We start from the raw sequence: 19,650 nt of genomic DNA on the forward strand, positions 1-19,650 counted from the left end.
CAATTATTTTAAAGTGGAGGGGCAGTGAGATGCCTGTGATGTCATAAGCATCAGTTTTTCAGATTGGGCCGTTTTCTGGCTGACATTTCTAAAAGAGGAATTTCTATGAGACTGAGATGTTTAGCATGTCTAGCACTTTTTGTATGTTCGTGAATGTGGGTAGACTACCATTATTCAACAAAGACAAGGTAAAAATGGTTTTTCATTCTCTGTCCCCTTTAACTGAAATCAAACTGTGATGTTTTAAAGTTCATAATAATATCATGAGAATTTAACCTGGATGGCACAGACAGGGTCACATATGTCAAATTTCATCCCAAATCACATAAAATTGTATTTCGCTGAAAGGAATGCAGCATAGTTTCAAGATCCCTTTTATTTTTTTTCGCATTGGAGGGCCCTATGAAATCCATTCTCAAATTCCGCTTCATTTATTCTCCATTCCATGTATTCTGATTTCATTTTTAATTTTTCTAAATTTTGGTTTTAAAGCAACACTATGTAGTTTTTTTACCTTTAAATAATGTCTCTAAAATTATTTCAGTGATAGAACAACTTTTAACTGGACAAATTGTACTGTTGATGCAACCTGAGCAACCTCCTAGCTGCTACAAGCACACTCTGAAAGTGGCGGTGGAGGGTAGAGCACAAAGCCCCGCCCCTCCCCCTGCCTGCAGAAGAGTGTCTGATACCAGGCACTGTTGCGCTTTTCAACCACATGGGGGAGCTGTAAGTCATTTTTACATGGAAACTACATAGTGTTGCTTTAAAGGTAAAATAAAATTTCAGTAATCAAATAGCATACTACTGAGCCCCTAAGGTGACATTGGAGTAAAAAAATCTAAAGTTTAGTTTCATGGGCTCATGTGAAACTTTCGTGTGCTTACGTGAAACTTTCATGTGCAGAATTTTTTTGTAAGATTAGTTTCGCCTGTTCATGTGAAACTATCGCGCGCGCATGTGAAACTATCACGCATGCATGTGAAAGCAATAGTTTCACGTGAGCACGTGAAACTAAACGCGGTAGTTTCACGTACGTATGCGATAGTTTCACGTGAGCGCGTGAAACTAAACTTTATTTAATTTTTGCTCCATGTCCCCTTAGGGGCTCTGTACATAACTTATCAACTAAAAACATTTAACGAATACAATTAAACAACAATTTATTGAAAGTTTTATTTAAAATTACATAAAGGCCAATTTATTTTGGCTGTCACAGTAACCGCAATGTACTACAACCATGACAAGATACCAAATGTTTAGTTGTTTTTCTTTTAATCATAAGATTATACTTATCTTGTTTTACTTTTCAGGCATCTGTATGAAATGTAAATATATTCGTTATGAAATTGTCAGTCAGCAATCTATGATTGAACATTAGAAATAAATACAAATAAAACACTGCACAGTCTTCACTGTATGGATTAAATGTACAGCTGAAAAGGTTCTTCCTGTGGGCGTGCTTCGGATGTAAGCCCTCATGTCTGAGGAACATATATGAGCTATGCACGCTGGTTAATAGATGTAAAGGCTGTTAAGTTGTGCGGAGGTGTGCGTGAGCAAGGCGGACGCAAGAGTGAAGTATACTGTACCTGTAGTCTGCTGTGTGCAATGCATGATGAGAAACGGATGTGACTTTCTTTACATCCAAGGAAAATGTTTCTGCACATTTCTGTCATTTGCCGATTAAAAAACTAACCACGTCAAAAAACTAGCATTTAAAAATGAGTTATAATGGGTTTTAAAAATAATTAAATCCATAATTTTCCAAATTACCTGACATTTCATGTTGTGCAAAATCCATTTTTATGCTCGTATTCCGTGATTCCGCGTTTTCTGCATCGCCGAAATCATAGGGCCCTAGCATTGTGATTATTTTTTAACAGTTAGACTCATTATGCTAAATGATTTAAGCACATTATGCTAAATACTTCAGCATAGTTATTGTGTTTAAACAGACATACTGTAAATAAAACAACTGGATGAGCAGTTCTCATGGCTTCTTGTGACAGCAGCAAAAACACCTAAAATGCATCTGTGTGACACACACCAACCAAGAATTTAAAGGAGTGATTTTGCAAGAAATTAACGTTGTCCAATTAATAAATGTGGTAATGTCTATTTATTATCTATATTGGTTATAATTTACAAAAAATATATATTTTTTGGAACTGACTGAATACTAAACATACGATTATTTATAATAAATAAATTATATCTTTTTTTTACAGCGAAACAACATGAACTTTAATTCTAAGTTTATAACAATGAAAACTAAAGTGTTATTATAACACAGATAGTAAATTCCCTAAGGGCTTATTTAATAATCAATGTTTGAATCAGTCACAAGTAGGGCTGGGATAAACGATTATTTTTTAAACGATTAATCTAGCGATTATTTATTTCGATGCATCGGTTAATCTAACGATTCATTTAATCAGTTCGATTCGACTTTGATACGATTCTCAGTTATCTCCCCAACTAATAGCAATTTATACATGTTGATTTACATATCTGAATGTAAACATTTCAATATATGTTTATTGCTCTTAAAATGTCTAAATAAAAAAAGACTATACAAGTGCAAAATAATACATTCTTAGTCAGAGGTAGCATTCAATAAAGTGTTTGCAGCGCATACTGTACAGTTAGGTAACAGTATAAAAATCTCAAGTTCAAATTACTTTATTTTACATGCATTTTTGAGCAAAACCTCTTCAATTTGCCTTTTGATGGTCAGTGTAAGTTTTTATAACTTGATTTGTTTAACCCACATTGTTTTCGTGCTGTTCAAGTCCATTTAATGACAGATATAAACACAATTATAGACTTAAGAAGCACATACATTATTAAATCTCTTTCTCTTAAATTTGTTAAGATAGATTCGGACTCATTTACTGCTGTACAGAGAGTGAATGAAAGCGCAGTCTTCTGGCAACAGTGACATATTTCATTGCTTTCTGGTAAATTGCTCAAAGTCATGACTGTTTAAAACACTTAACATCACATTCATGATTTTATGGTAAAATGACACTTTTTCGCATCAATCCACGAGCATTTAAACAATAAACAAAGCACTTTCACTTTAATTGAGCGTGAGCAGCGCAGCAGAATCGACGCAGAAACGATTGCAGCACTGTTGCTACAGAGCCGCGAGCTCGCGCTGCTCATGCGGCAGGGTGCATGCTTGTTAACATGGGCCCTGAGAAAAACACGCGCCGCTTACCCACTGCTCTCACTTGTTGTGTGAAACCGGCGCCGCCTTTTTGGGTCTAACGAATCGACGCGCATATTTTGCGTCGACGTAATCAACGCGCAAAATATGCGCATCGATTCGTCAGACTCTTATGCGTTGTCCCAGCCCTAATCACAAGTATACTGTCATACCACCCAGCCCCAAGTATGAGGATAGGTAAAAACATCATTGTCTGCTGTGTTCAATTCTAATAAATGTTTAGGTAATTCAGCCTAAAATACCCGACAGGCTTTTCTCATGCAGCAGTTAGCACTTTTAAGTAAAATAATACGTGCTATTGTTTTCAATTTTGTTTGACTCTTTTCTGTTCTCATGGGCTTACACAGAATGACATTTTGTAACACAGAACGTTTAAAATCACTGCTGACCCCTCATATATGTCAGCTGTCCCGGAGGAGGATAGAGGAGGGGTATAATGAGATACGCGGGGCTGTAATGTGATGGATGCACTTTTATCCCATGATGTGTTTACGATGAGTCATTTCTGTGTAAGTGGTTAATCAATCAGCACCGTCACACACCCCCACCACATGCCTAAATTAAAATGGCTGTGAGTCAAAGTCCCCCAGTCGATGGATGTCAAGAATAAATTAACACTCTCCCGGTACCCGTGGCTTATGATAGAGGGCCAGCAAGTCAGACAGCGTTTACACATTTATGCAAAAACAAGCCTTTTTCATTTTAAATTTATTTAACTATGTTTTACTCACTTCAAATGATTGTATTGTTTCAAAGGAGAGAACATTTGCAAATGAGATTAATAACCATTTCAATAATTAGCTTGATAATAATGAATGCACAAAAGGGGTTAAGATGCAAGACTATGTATTATTTAGTCAACTAAATAATAATAATAATGTTCGAATACACATAGTGTGTAGTGTAATGTGTAAGCACTGTTGACTAAGTTTGAGCTAATTTGCAAATATAGTTGCAATATTAGTGCAACTGATTACATTCAGTATGGCAGATTAGCCAAGGACAGGTTTTGGGAATATTTGAAATTGGAAGCAGGGCTATGATGTACTTTGCTTTTGGCAGTGTGACACAGTACCATAACTTTTGTGAGACCAAGCGATATTCCACATGTACTAGAATGAATTCCACATGAAGGAAATCTCTGATATTGTTTGTTTTTTGGCTGTGAATCTTTATCTTTAATTGTGGATCATTATAAAAACAGTACCTCTGCATGTGTGTTGATATTGTATTTTGTGTTTGTATTTGTCTTATTATTACAATACCTATCAATTGACTGACCTGGATAATGCTTTTGTTTGTAGTGTCGTGGCTGAGGACTCAGATGGCAGGTACTGGGACGAGCTCCATCGTGTTGGTCTGCCAGACAGCATTGACGTCCGATCTCTCTTTGATGAGTCGGGTAAGCACTTCTTGAAAGCTTAAATGATGTGCTGCATTAACTAAAATATAGTAAAAAATGCTGAATAAAGTAAAGATGTTGCCTAGGCTGCAGTTGGTTATAATTCTTTATCATATTACAAATTGAAGATGAATTATAGTCCACTTTATCTACACTGGTAGAAAAAAAATCATTAGAATACCTTACAGATCAGAAAATATTAACCTTATTTTTGCCTCCAAAACATAATTTCATTTCATAATGATGGTTGCTCTGAGCACAACAAATATCAGATGAAGCAAATCATACAGTTTATCCACTTTTAACTTTAATAGTTGGTTTATCCACCTTTTGCAGCAATGACGACGAGCACGTCTTTCTGGCATAGTGTCAATATATTTCCTCAAAACGTCATCGGTAATGTTATCCCATGCCTTCTGCCATACAAGCCGAAGGCTTTCCTTTAAATGAACCAGTGCAATTTATTTTTCAACTCACCCCAAATTTGCTGGATGGAGTTGAGGTCTTACTGACTAAGGGGGCGTGCACACCAAAGCTTTTACGCCTGCGGCCAGCGCATGTTTTCAAATGTTTCCAACGGAAGCTTTGCGTTTTTCAAATATGAGTTTTTTTTCGCATTGAAAACCGGAGCTTGTGGTTTTTCCGCGCTCGGCACTGAGCGTCGAGAGTTGAAAGAGATTCAACTTTGGGTGAAAAGCTCCCCTCGTCAATGTCAGTTTTCACATGGCCGTCCAATCGCATTGGAGGAGGGGCGGGACAAGTATCACAACAACCAACCGGCTCACAGCTCAAATATCACAGCTACCAAAGCGCTAGAAGAAAGCGTCCTCCAGGCTTTTTCAGTCATGTTTAAACATTTTTGTGTACACGCCCCCTAAGGAGCCGATCACACAGAACGCGTTTATGGCGCCTATTTTGAATGGTTTCCTATTGCACCCTATAAAAAGGTCAGAGCTCGGCTTGTACATTTGTACCAAAATTTCACAAATGCTCGCACCATAGTTGATGCAGTGGTTGCTTAGCAACATTAAAAGCCATGTCGCACTGCTATTTTTTTAAAGTTTCCAAATAAAGGGAGTGCGGGCACGCCTTGCGGTTACAAGTGTTTAAAGCATGTTAAGTGTGATCGGCCCATATAGAGAATGACCTAAATCCCCTTATGATGGGTCTATTCTATGTTTTATAGAGCATAATGATGACTTTGTAGATACAGTGGTGGCCATTATAAGGTGATTTAGGTAATTTTCAAAGGAGGCCAATAATTGTGAAGTATTTCCACTACTGAGATATAACAACACCGGTATAGAGATGATTTTAACTAAACCAATTTCACGTATAACTTTTGTATGACTTTAAGATATTTGGAATGTATAGTTCACGAGTCATATCGACTTTTATGTGCTCATGTTTTTCTTTCTTGAACCATGGAGGTATACATGTTTGTGTTTCAATACGAATTCGACCACAATAAAATTGATCGATTACTGATTCCTTTACATTTTCTTTCTTTTGCCCACAGGCCAGTGCTGGGCCCATGAAAGTTGCGTGTTGTGGTCGAATTGTGTATGTCAAGCGGAGGATCAATCACTGCTAAATGTGGACAAAGCCATCCACTCAGGGAGCACAGAGGTATGCTGGGATATATCTCTGCTTAAGCTGACTTGTGTATGGTGGCGGAAGCGCCCGAGAACTCATGAATAAAATAATGACTGTAAACATTATGCAAATATTACATCACCTCTCCGGGGTACTTGAAAGGTTATGTAAATGAGGGTTAAAAAGCTCGGCTCGGTTTTAATAGCCGTGCCAAAGTGCGGTTGCCTTTAGTTGATTGACCATAATGTGCTGCTGTATTTTAAATTTATGCTTGACAATCACATTTCTTGAATATGTGTTTAGATTTTGTAATTTATGTGTAAAAAGAAAAGTTAGTGCTTTTGAGATGCTCCCTAACAGGAAATGGTAGGGTTCGTTAGTTTAACTAGCAAGGTTAACCAACCAATGCGGTCATGCTAACATTTAGCTACATTTATGCAGACGCTTTCATCCAAAGTATTACATTCCTTTTATATGCCACAAGTATATTACATAAAAAATGTTAGAGCAGCAGAATCTCTATATTCTGCAATATCACATATTTCTATATCATACCTCCAGAAGTAGCTGTCATAGTCCCTATACATTTTGATTTATACCTTTCCTATGAGCGGTTTAATGTCACTGTAACCACATTAGCTTCTTGTGGTTCCCCATACACCTGTGATATTGCTGTAGTGTCTTTGCTGTAAGCGAGTGGAGCTGGTGAATGGATCTAACTGGCTGCTAAAGGTCGCCGCTGATCAGCTGTGAAAGAGAAAAGGTCACAGCTCTCGGCTATAACGTCATCAGCTTCATCACTTAGCACCCCTCGCTCCCAGCAACCCTCTAAGATTGCATTCCGTAATAGCACCTTATCATTTGATCTTGGGAATTAGCAGCCATGCTCCATTTAGCGTTAAATGCCAGTTCAGAGCCAGATAAATATATGTGAACCTGCTTGTAGGTAACGCATCTGATTGGCCTGGTTTTCTGAGCAGAGCTTCCCTCTGACCTAGCAAACTCAGAAATCTTTTTGACCGCACAGCACCTTGAGAGCCGCGAATGCGTAATATTACGAGGGATGAAACGAACGGTGCTGTTAACAAGATGCAGGGAGCTGCCATTGATGTGTCAGGTCCAGGCTCATCTCAGCTACGGTTGACTTTAAGTGGACATCTCATTAGGCAGTACGATGGACAATCCGAGACTCAGAACAAATCGATATGAATAGAAAACAGGAACGCTGACCTACTTCTGTTAGGGGGAAAATATGTAAGTCTTTAGAAAGCTGTCGTGGTTTGCTGCAGTTTATACCGAATGGTACCCAAAATAAGGGCAGAGTTTATTTAAAGCACCTGACCCATTATATAACCTTTGAAATGTCATTATTAATAAAGTCCCCCGGCATGAGTTAACACAAGGTAGAGGTGAGATGTGTGAGCTCGGTGTAATTACCCTTTTCATTTTATCTGAATATTTATTATGTCGTCGCCTAAACGCTGTGAAGATACAGGTTGGCACGAAATACTGAAATGCAGTGTTTTGCAGCGCTGCCAATGTTACAGGGTTGTTTTTGTAAATGTTAATTATTATGGTGTGTTATGTGAAGGTTTTGTAGTTACATTTTTGCCAGAAAATGGGCATATATTTAAGCATTTGTCTTCAAGGTGGAGTATTTGCCCAATCACTTAATTTGATTCAACAGTCAGTTATGTTCTTAATATGAAATACTATTTAAAATATTGGTTACATTTATAACCCATTCTAATTAATTCTGGCAATAACATGGCATGTCTCTCTTGCTGCTTTGACAAAATGTTTTCTATGTAAAGCCTGGATATAGCGTATTTTCCGGACTATAAGTCGCTCCGGAGTATAAGTCGCATCAGTCAAAAATGTGTTTTGAAGAGAAAAAAACATCGCACTGGACTATACATCGCATTAATTTAGAAATATGAATGTATTAATGGTTTCTCTTGGTTCATATTTTGATGTATAAGTCGCACCTGACTTCAAGTTCCAGACCTCGCCAAAATATGAAAAAAGTGTCACTTATAGTCTGGAAAATATGGTAGTCTGTTTTTTACGTTTACGCAACAGTCGAACACACAGCCTTGCAAAGTTTAGTTTATTTGTACGTGTACACAGACATTCGACGCATGCGCATTGCGACAAAATGCAATGCATCTCCTGGGCTACATGCTACATTCTCCTGTACGACCTACACATACAAAGTAAGTGCGGTTACAAAAATCCAGCGGTGCGCATAGTCCGCACGTACTATTCTGATGGCTACGCACTGTATGCAGGCTCTCGTATATGCATAAAAACAGGACTATACTTCTAGCTTAAGTCTTGTCTGTGTAAAGCCTAAAAGTATAGATTCGCTTTTGCACGTACATGAGTGTTTGTTTACAATGGGTATGATGCAAAATTGTCAACAGTATGTGGGTCAATGAAATTACGTTAATTATTTTGTGTTCATATGGATCAATTAAATGTAAAAGGGTTAAAATTTCATATTTAATTTGCAGATTACTTGCATACATTTTCTTTTTTGAGGACCAAGTTTAAAATTTCTGGTTTTATTTCATTTTGAAAGAATATTTGGGGGATAATTGCAAAAATGTCAATGTGGTGTAACCGGTCTCTGTCGGTTGGTGTAACTAGTATTTTTTTTATGAAAATATAAATATATTCTTAAAAAATGTGGAATAAAATATAATCATCTAGTTTAGTGTAATATGATTTTTTTACATTCATTTTTACATAATTTGACAAAGATTATTTAGAAGATTATTTGTTTTCACCATATGTTAGGACAAATATTACAAAAACGCATTAAAATTTACATTTAGTAATAACTAATAAAATGTATTTTTGTGTGATTTAAAATTAAAAAAAAAAAAAATTATGATTACGCTTACATGCCATCAAGGTGGATAAAATATTTAATATTTCTCATTCTTTGGTGCAATTGACGGTTACACCATTTGACATTTTCAGGCCCATTCAGTCTTAATTTTTATAAAAATGGTGCAAATGTAAATTTTTATTGCATAAAATCAACATAAATACACTATGTGCATTGAAATTTACCTGTTGCATGCTTTTAAAACAAGTTTTTTTCAAAGATTTTTGAATTTCTCAACTTGACAAACCTTCACTGACCCATGTACATGCATTCAGCCAGTTTATGTAGTATGTAGGCTAGTAGAGGTATTGCAATTTGCCGTAATGGGCATGCATCAAACGTCTGTGTACGCGGACGAGACAAATGAACTATGCTTTGCAAAGCTGTGCGTTCAACTGTGCATGTTCGTTCACGTACACCCCAAAAAATGGACTACACTCCAGGCTTGTTCTTGTAGACTGAATATAGGTTGCTTTGTATAAAAGCATCTGCTTAATCCATAAATGTAAATGTTATCCTGTTAAAGAACTGAACCTTGGTGATATTTACATCTGAATTCAGCAGAATTTGCAAGTCAGCATTCGAAACGTCACAGAAACCAAATGTTTTAATGTTTTGCATGACATACAAACTCACGCTTACGATTATTGTATTTATGAAAGAACTTTCCAATGTTTGAAAAGCTCATAGGTTCAATTCCTGAAACCAAAAAAATATAAAATGAATTCATCGTATGCTTCCTTTTTAATAAAATGTCTCCAAATGCATTGTGAAATAAATGTAACATAACAACATAAGCTCTGGCTCTATTAGCCAGGACAGATGGCTTAAATCTCCCACATTGGTCATAAATCATGGGGTCATCTTTACTGTTAAACGCTATTATAATCTGATTCTCAATGAATGCTGAAAGTATGGTAGACAATGTAAGCTTCTCTTAGTGGTCTGTGGTGCGTTACTAGCTTGATGGGATAATTACAGTTTAGTCAGTCTGTCATCATTGTGGGTTATGTCAGCTCTCGATGTTAGTCTGACCCACAGGCATTACCCTGTCAGCTTTGAAGTCTCATTATATAGATTGGTCTGGTTTCCATGCATTTACATGTTGATTATGTGATGAGTACTTAATGCATATGAGGTTTCACATATGTCTTTAAGGCTGTGGTAAAGTAATTAATGGCCTCATTGTTAACATGTGAAGTGTGTACCTATTTTTCATAGCATTGTGCATATTGTAAGCGCCTTGGAGCATCCATCAAGTGCTGTGAGGAGGGGTGTGATCGCTCGTACCATTACCCCTGCGCGGGGGCCGCTGGCACCTTTCAGGACTTCAGGAGGCGTTCTGTCCTGTGCACAGAGCACATTCACCTGGCCGTCAGCAAATGTGAGATTCATTATACCCCCTTTCATTATTGCATATATTTTGTATCGTATACAAGTAGAAACTATACAGTTGAACTTCATAATGAATTATTTGTAAGGACATGCACCAGGATTCATTCACAATAAAAACAAATTGATAAGGTCAAAAGGGTGCATTTTGGTTTCTTGTTGGCTTTAAGAAGAAACTTTCTCTCTCTCACAGATGAAGAGGAAGCAAATTGTATATTGTGTGACAGCCCTGGGGATCTCCTGGACCAGTTCTTTTGCACCAGCTGTGGGTTGCACTACCACGGCATGTGTCTGGACATTAGCGTCACCCCTCTGAAGAGGGCAGGCTGGCAGTGCCCAGAGTGTAAAGTCTGCCAGACATGCAAGTGAGTCACTGCCAGGATCTGCCTTTCATTTTCCACGCTCTGTTTTCAGTGACGAATCTTTTAAATTGATCTTCAATAGCTCTTCTTTATTAGCTCATTGACATACATTTCATGTAGTATTGATGTGTATTTACACAGTTAATAATGTGAACATTGGCCTGTTTATCTCTGTAGCTGCAATGAAATTAGTCATGCAAAGGGATAATTGATTTGTGTCCTTCAGGGAGCCGGGAGAAGATACTAAGATGCTTGTGTGTGATATGTGCGACAAAGGCTATCACACCTTCTGCCTGCAGCCGGCTATGGATTCTATTCCCACCAACGGCTGGAGGTGCAAGGTATAAATAACTCTGAAATTTCGTAATGGATGATAACTGCCAGAGTTTCTAGAGTTGCACCAATTGATTGACCATATGTGATAAAACACTGGCCTCAGATTTCCTGATCAGTGCAATGTAATCCAGTACAGCTAATGGCAATCTTGCTTTTCTAGAATTGCCGGGTGTGTGAGCAGTGTGGCACACGGAGCAGCGAACAATGGCACCACAACAGTCTGCTGTGCCAAAACTGCATGGATCGACAGGATACCAGCCTCACATGCTCGTGTCCTGGTGACGTAGATCCAGACATCAATAAAGACACCATTTGTTGTCGTCACTGCAAAAGGTACACAGCAGATTTGTCCTTCTAACTGTTTTATGAAAGCAAGTGTTTGCCCATAAATCATATTTGTATATGAAGAGTCTAAAATGAGATAACAAAATGTTTTGTATATATATATTCATGAAGTTCTGTAAATTCTTATTTGGATCCAGAATCCAAATAGTTTGGGCATGGATGTGATGAAGTGGTTCATCATTGGTTTTCCTTTTTTTCCCCAGGTGGTTCCACCCCGAGTGTGAGCAACCAGTGGAAGGCCACACACATGCCCAGCCCAAAGAAGATCAGTTATGTCCCATCTGTAGAAACGCAGAATCTGAATCAGGTTCTGCAGACTCGGCTGCTGTAGTAGCAGTCCAGGAGGACATTAAATCGCAAATAGACGTTGAAGAAGATGCACAGCTGGTTGCGTCAAATGAAGATCCAGAACCTGCCAAAGTTGAATACGCAGAATCTCTCCAGCATGACAGTGAGATGCCGAGTAAGGAGGTAGAAACGGCTGAAGAACACGTGACTGGTAAGAGTCTTAATATAGTAAGCATGGCTGCGGTTAGCAAAGTTAGCGGTAGATTTTTCATTAAAAAATTATTAATTGCTGTTTGGGTCTTAGCTTAGTTTTCTGGATATTGTTTCTTTTGGGCTTCTTTCTTAATCAAGTTTTTACCCGATTCATAAATTGGGTGATCATACGTGCCATTTTTTCCAGATGCGTCCTGGCCGGGATTTCGGGTCCGTCTTCCGGAAGTCATATTTTTCGATCGCATACTTCATTAAGGTTCTCACAAACATAAGACAATCATAGTTTTATTCTTTCCTTGAAATGTAAAGTTGCTTTTCTGTAATAATAATAATAGTCCTCGATGACGTATGCGGTCGAGAAATAAGACTTCCGGAAGACGCACCCGAAATCCGGGCCAGGATGCGCCCGGGATGAATGGCACGTATGGTCACCCTATCTTAAAAAAAAATGTTTTTTAGGCTACTGCGTTGAGTCTTTATCATGTATTTAAGTCATTTTGTGGCTGTACTGGCTCAGTTTTGGCTTTGGCGCCTACTACGTACAGTTAAACTGTGAGTTCAACTGATACATGAGCACATAGGAACTTCAATCCTTCAGCCGCATGTTGTGGATGTGGAGAGTAGGCCAATGTCTCCCTTAGGCCCACATGCCTCAGAAATGGCTGGATTTTTTTGTACTGGTCTGCTGGAAAGGTCTTGAATCATGCATTGGCTCAGTTTGCATGTGTAACGCAAAAACCCTTTGAAAATAATGCTTGCCCATGCGATCTATGTGGTTTTCATTTAATTTCCCATAGAGAGATTATTTGACGTTTGTGGTGGACACACTGCCCTCTGTTTGGGGAGAGACACACCTTTTCATGAATCTATTGCAACTGTAAATGAAAAAGAGTATGTCAACTGAAAAATGGAGGATATATTTGTACTGTGTAAAAAAATGTGTGTACATTTGTATTGCATTTTGCATATTCTGCAGTTTGATCCTTGAACGGTTGCTTCCAATTAGGTATGCATCAAATGTGCAGCAAACGAAATTAATCGTCCTAAAATGGCAAAAAAAATTGGTGTTTGACCGTACAAGTTAATAGGCTGAATAAATTTGACTGAATAAAGAGTTTTTTGATGACGTCTTGAGGTCTTTGGGAAATAAGCGGAAAAAAAATACAGCACTACAAGTTTCATTTAAAATCAAAGCATCCTGAACACCATGCAGCGTATGATAAGACATGGCGGTGGCATTGGGTATTTGTCTGCTGAATGCACATATGTGAAGAAAGTATAGTAAAAAGGACATTCTGAAAATGTAGCTTCTGCAATGGTGAGAAAATTGGCAAAATAATTAGTAAAATGCTAAAAAAAAATTCAGTATTCGGCCTTCGGCTGAGTTTTTCATTTTATTCGGCTTCGGCCTTGAATTTTCCTTTCGGTGCATTCCTATTTCCAATGTATTGGATTGGCTGTTGCTTATTCACAAAAAATTGCTTTAAAAACAGCAATAAAGGATTATGTCCAACATTTTTTCTTTCAAACATTTGTATTTTAATAAGACCACATTTAAAGACTGTAAAACCACCTACACATTTTTACTTTAAGCTTCACAAAAAATAATGGAATTTTTATCTGTTTTTAAAGAAGTTAATAGATCCAGACCCCAAAAATCATATTTCAACTTGTTCCACTGTGATGAAAGGGACAATTTTTTAGATCCCTCTTAAAGGAAAAAGAGGGTTATAATAAAACAGGTGTTGTTGTGCATCAGCACCAACTTCCTCTTTGGCCTTAATGTGTTGGTTTGTGGCTTGCCTTTACTGCCCTGCATATCCAGCACTAGAGTCTCTATTCCTTTTATTCTTATTTTAAAGATCTGTGCCAGAGGAAGTTTCATATTCCTGAAAATCTCCTCTGTATGTAATATTCCCTCAAAGTTCTGTGTCATCAAACAGCTTTGGGTCTACGGTGCATTAACACCCGCTCACACAGTATAAATCTCTGCACAGTGTCAGTAACTCAATTCCCCAACTTTTAGGGAACCAGCTGCTCAACGGACCTTAACAGGGTAAGGGTGCAAATCTCTGTGTGGAGATCTGGCCTCATCCCATGCTGGGTTCATGGATATTTAGTGTGCCGCAGGGTGGCTTGAACGTATGTGCCTTTACCTACTGTAAACTGTGATTTGACTAAGTTCAACAGCTGTGATTGGAAATGGAAAACAAGATGGATCTGAGTTCAATTTGGTTGCTTGTACCAAACACGAATTTGATTCCACTCTCCCGCTACTGCCTCAACAGGTCTCTTTAGGTCTGAACCACTGTACTTAATGTGAGTGGCACAATGAGTTCAAAAGGCAGCTGAACAGAACCACAATGTAAGAATCCATCTGCTGCTGATGTATTGCAAAATATGCAAAGAATGTATGTGTCTCTTATAAAGCAAGTGGTTCAGATCTATAAGTTAGACCCAATTGTGATGATAATGGGTGTGGTGTTGCTGGTGCGCGAAAGAGTTGGGAAACCTTTGGACTTTTTGGATCTCAACATCATCACCAAAAACATTAACCAAAGTAACCCTGGAACTTGAGAACATAAGTGTTGTTGGAAAATGTTTTTATCCAGCTTAGATGGTTTGCTGGTCTTATGGCACTTTTCCATTGCATAGTACCCCACGGGTCGGGCGGTTTCAGCTCACTTTACTTTGGCTCGGTTAGCTTTTCTATTGAGTTTAGTACCACTTTAAAGTGGAAGGGATTATATCTGCGCTGCCTACTGCTGTGACATCATACAAAAGTGGGCGCGAGCATCATTGGAATGCAGTGTTTTCCATACATCAAAATTGACCACCACAAATAGATGTTTGCACATTGCGCTTATCACTACCTCTGTCTCAGTTGATGCAAAGTTAGATTTACATAAAACGACATCCCTACCCAGACCCAATTCTAAGCCCAACGCCAGGCGACAATTGATTAAAGTTTAGAAAATATAAAAGAATACATCAGAAAAAAATAATATAAACCAATACTTAAAGTGACATACTAACGCAAACAGCAAATCTAACCCTAAACCGAAGCGACAATGGTTTGAAAATAGGAAAAAGCAGTTGAGTAACCAATCCATGAGAATGGCAGGGCCACGGAAATATGCGGAGATCCGTGAGAATGCCACGGAAAAATTAGCAAAAAATTCTGTGACTATCCCACGGAACTTTGTGAGATCATGTGGATAAAAACAAATTTTTTACATGTTTTTAAAGTCTTAAAGGCACAGCAGAAAAGCATAATGGACCCATGTAAGGGTCAAATTAGCTATTATAAGTGGAGCTCAATGAAAAAATGAAATTTTTTTACTTGCAAATAAGTTTTGACATAGACTATGGCAATGAGCAAGGCTGTATTTTTCTTTAACCGTTTAATGTCTTCTATTACAAGTGACTTCATCTAACATAACAGCCCATTTGACCAAGTATAGATTTTCTATAATAACCAAGATCTGCTATATAACAGAAACAGAGTCTTATGCCCATGTCTTGTCTTTATTATAGCAGTCACAGGTCTAGATATAACAGAATAGTGGTTTGTCAGTGTTTTATTTACATAGAAAACCACACTAATAACTACATATTGAGCTAAGCTGATATCAGTGACCCTGGAGTGGAGAGATTGTCTGTTTCTGGAGGAGATATCAGATGATTAAGCAATAAGGTCAAAGAGTTAGAGATTTGAAAATGTGTTATTTCATACAGAGAACCTGAAGGAAGTGCTTTTATGGACAACCAAAGTTAAATAAAGTCTGAGCCATACATCGAGTGTCTAGCTGTATATTTGATGACGGTAGATAACTGGCCCAGATAAAAGCTGTGGTTTACTATCGGTGTGTGTGCAGTGCTTAAAGCAAATTATTCTCCTCAGCATCTTGTTTTTCTAGGGAACCCACATGCGGTATGTGCATGCATTTACACTTTCCCCTGCATTTCTCTACCATGTTGAGTTGTTTTTCCAAACCTGTAATTGTTTCCAGTAGTGCTCGGAGCAGTTTGGATTGCATAAGTTGACACCCTGTTGACTCAAGTCTTTTCTCCTTGTAGAAATTGGTCTGGGGAGTAGTGCTGATTTAGTCGAGACAGAAACCTGCGAGACCTCACATCACAGCACAGACAATGAAAAACCTTCAGGTACTTCATCCGAACTTCTCTCATTTCAGTGACACATACACGTTTAATGCCTAACCTTAACTATAAACAACATCCCTTTATTATGGAAGCTTTAAAGTTAATGGGTATTGTAACTGTGGGTTCAAACCAGATGCGAGTTCAACTATTTGCGCAAACTATTCAATGCAAAGACGCGATCAGACGCGTCCTCGCGTGGGGCAATGCTAATGACGCGATATGGGCATATACGGTTATAAAATAGTTGAATTAGGGGCCAATCACACCAAACGCGTTTATGGCAGTTGCAGGCACCTTTTTTAAATGATATTCTTTGGGCAGTGAGCGCATGCACGCTGTTTATGCGCGCTGAACGGCTTGTGTTTTTTGCCGTCGGTCGCAGCACGCGTTTTTGAATGAGTGCCGTGAGCGGAAAAGCACCCAACGTCATTCGCGTCTTTCCATTGTCCAATCGAATGAGGGGAGAGGCGGGCCTTACGTTGCGGTGAGGGAAGTTTACAGTTGCTTTGAAGAACCGGATTCCACTCACTAACTCTCTCCTACGTGTTTTTTTTACCTCATTTGTAAGTCGCGTTGGACAAAAGGGTCTGCTAAATGACTAAATGTGTTTGTGCACCTCTCACCCTCAAACAAGGTCAAAGCAAGCGTCCTCTTTTTAAAGTTTCTGCTTATATGACAGTTAACAACACACGCTTCAGAATTTGATTGATAAGACAGGTGACTCTGTGATTGCCTAGCAATATAAAAAGTCGCGTCGCACTGCTCTTTAAAAAAAGACCTTGCATTTCCAAACGTTTAAAACGCGTTTGGTGTGATTAGCCCCTTAGTAGGTATATAGGCTATAATAGTTCATAAATGTATTCAGGAATTTAATTTGTTAGTTTAGTGCAAGATTTTAATAGAAAAATTTATTTAAGAGAAGGTTAAGAAAATATTTACTTACTGTTTTAAAATAATGTATAAAAAATATTAAAAGCACTGTTTATATTTGTAAGTATTATTTTATGTTAAATAATACAATTTAAATAGGGTTCATAATAATAATTTTATTATTGAACATATATTAATACTTAAAAATATAAACAGTGCTTTTAATATTTTGTATACATAAAATACAGAAATATTGTGTTTTTTATGTTAAAAGAGATCTGCAGCCCTCCCACAAGGTGTCCATCTCAGAAATGGTCCCAAGTCAGTTTGAGTTTGAGACCCCCCTATCTTAGGTGAACATAGATGAGAAAGAAATTTGATTTGTATCATAACTTTGTATACATTATTTTTTAACCTGAATCCGTTCTGTCTTAAAGTGGCAGTCACTCTTTTTTTAACCTAAATACAAAATATATATATATACCGATCCCATACTATGTATATATATATGTTTTGTATTCAGGTTAAAAAAAATGTGACTGCCACTTTAAGACAGAATGGACCCAAAGTTATGATTCAAATACAGTTTCCTTCTAGACTGGGTTTGGGTCTAAAAGTTTCACATGTGCTGGGTTGGGTATAATTATAGCGGCATCATATCTTCCGATAATTTCAAATAAATGTTGCTGCACTAGGGGTAGTGGATCAATTTGATAGCTTTTCTGCATGCTTTCGCAATTAAATAAAACATTTTGATTAACATCAAATAAATAAAATGACAATTCATCACCTGCAATTTATGTTTAATTATAAAAGCATCATTAAAGGTGCTCTAAGCGAATTCACACGTTTTAGGCCATAACATTTTTTTTGTTACATACAGTAAACATCTCCTCACTATCTGCTAGCTGCCTGCCCCTTGAACATACTTTAAAAAAACACGGTCTCTGTAGACAGCCCAGGCTTTACAAACTGCAACAAAGTGGTCAAACCTACCACCACGAAACATAACAAACGTGTTCCAGCCACTAAATGACAAGAAGGATTTGGGAGTGGGGGTTGGGCGTGTTCATGACTCGTTTAGAAAGCACGGAAGGGAGGGGGAGGAGTTCACACTTCGAACACTTCGAACGTCAACAAGAAGTGACGTCACACAGATTCGCTTAGAGTGCCTTTAATTAAAAAATGCAAATGTATTTCAGGGTATATTGAAAGCTATTTTAAAGTTGTAAGTGCACACCTGTAACCACACATTTTATATCAAGTTGCTATATTACTTGACAACCAGAAACGCCTACTGTAATGTTAATCAACTATATTACTTGGTGAGGAACTGTTTTTTGGGGGATTATTAAGGTTAATAAATATGTTGTTGTTTCTTGTCATGTTGCTAATGCCAGCATTACAGCGACCAAAGTTACAAACTTAATATCTGAGAAAGCACCTGTATTAAAATCACCATAACACATAGCCTCTGGTTGTTTGCTTCCATTATTTTTGCTTGTAGTTTTCTCTAATAATAATAAATATGCTTAACCAGTCATGCAGATTTAAGTGAGCCTAAATGACTAGGAATGTATGCATATTAAGAATCTGATTATACTTGCATTTACTTTATGCAACTTTCACTTTGCAACTTTGTAAATCCCTGGCAGAGTTATTTTTGTAGCTCTGCTGTTATTGTCACTCATCTTACCTCTTGCTTTTGCAGTCACGTCTCCTCAGGAGACAAAACTTCCAGAGGAATTAGAGTCACGTCAGCAGAAACAGGATTCCGCTTCAGAGACGTCCACAGTCCAACAGCTCATGACATCCACTGAAACAGAGAAGCCTCCAGAGATGTCAACTAAACTCTCTGAAAACACCTCCCAGCATGCGTTTGACAGCAAGTCTTGCCAGGAGGAGCAAAAAACCAACCAATCACCCACCAAAGAGCCAACTCCAGCCTTAGCTTCCCATGAGGAAGAACCCATGGAGGTTTCCTTCACAGAAGAAGCTTCTACAGAGGCGCATGGAGTTTTTATGGAGCCTGAGGTTAGTGCTGCTGAGACTTCAGCAGGGGTTCAAAAGGATGTGGCAGAAAAGATGGACACTGTGGTGCAGAACATGATTCATGAGAGCCACACAGCGGAGATGGACATCAGTGGTGATGAACGAAGTTTGGCTAAGCTGAGCTCGCTGGTGGAGGAGAGGACGTCTTTGAAACTATCCCCATGCAGGCAACCTGAGGGTTTGTCCTTTATTGGTCCGGTGGTGACCCGACCCCAGCCTTTGCCTCAAGTCCATGCTGGTCCGAGAGAAGCCATCAGCAATGTGCCTTCATCCACCTTTATACCACTCACTCCAAAAATTGGTATGGGCAAGCCAGCCATCTCCAAGAGGAAGTTCTCACCAGGAAGGCCTAGAGTAAAGCAGGTCAGCCATGGTCATGCAGTTCTCAAACTGTGCTTTTTTTCAGGTTATACATAGAGTATAAATGTCTTTCTTCGTAGATTAGAAACTTTGTTATAGAAAATATATGTCTGGAGATAGCATAGGCTTGAAATTTCAG

General features: G+C 38.2%; 1 protein-coding gene across 10 annotated transcripts in view; it reads left to right on the forward strand.

The window, feature by feature from the left end:
• Positions 1 to 19,650, forward strand: part of kmt2cb (lysine (K)-specific methyltransferase 2Cb) — a 117,367-nt gene that overhangs the window by 39,901 nt on the left and 57,816 nt on the right. For all 10 annotated transcript variants that reach the window (XM_065268172.2, XM_065268192.2, XM_065268181.2 and 7 more), the window contains exons 6-14: positions 4,540 to 4,637; positions 6,157 to 6,266; positions 10,351 to 10,513; positions 10,715 to 10,886; positions 11,110 to 11,224; positions 11,380 to 11,552; positions 11,768 to 12,063; positions 16,146 to 16,232; positions 18,811 to 19,514. In XM_065268172.2, the coding sequence (XP_065124244.1) occupies positions 4,540 to 4,637; positions 6,157 to 6,266; positions 10,351 to 10,513; positions 10,715 to 10,886; positions 11,110 to 11,224; positions 11,380 to 11,552; positions 11,768 to 12,063; positions 16,146 to 16,232; positions 18,811 to 19,514 (1,918 nt within the window). The remainder of the gene's footprint in view (positions 1 to 4,539; positions 4,638 to 6,156; positions 6,267 to 10,350; positions 10,514 to 10,714; positions 10,887 to 11,109; positions 11,225 to 11,379; positions 11,553 to 11,767; positions 12,064 to 16,145; positions 16,233 to 18,810; positions 19,515 to 19,650) is intronic.

This window comes from Paramisgurnus dabryanus, chromosome 6, assembly GCF_030506205.2.
Source record: "Paramisgurnus dabryanus chromosome 6, PD_genome_1.1, whole genome shotgun sequence".
Classification (NCBI taxonomy): domain Eukaryota; kingdom Metazoa; phylum Chordata; class Actinopteri; order Cypriniformes; family Cobitidae; genus Paramisgurnus; species Paramisgurnus dabryanus.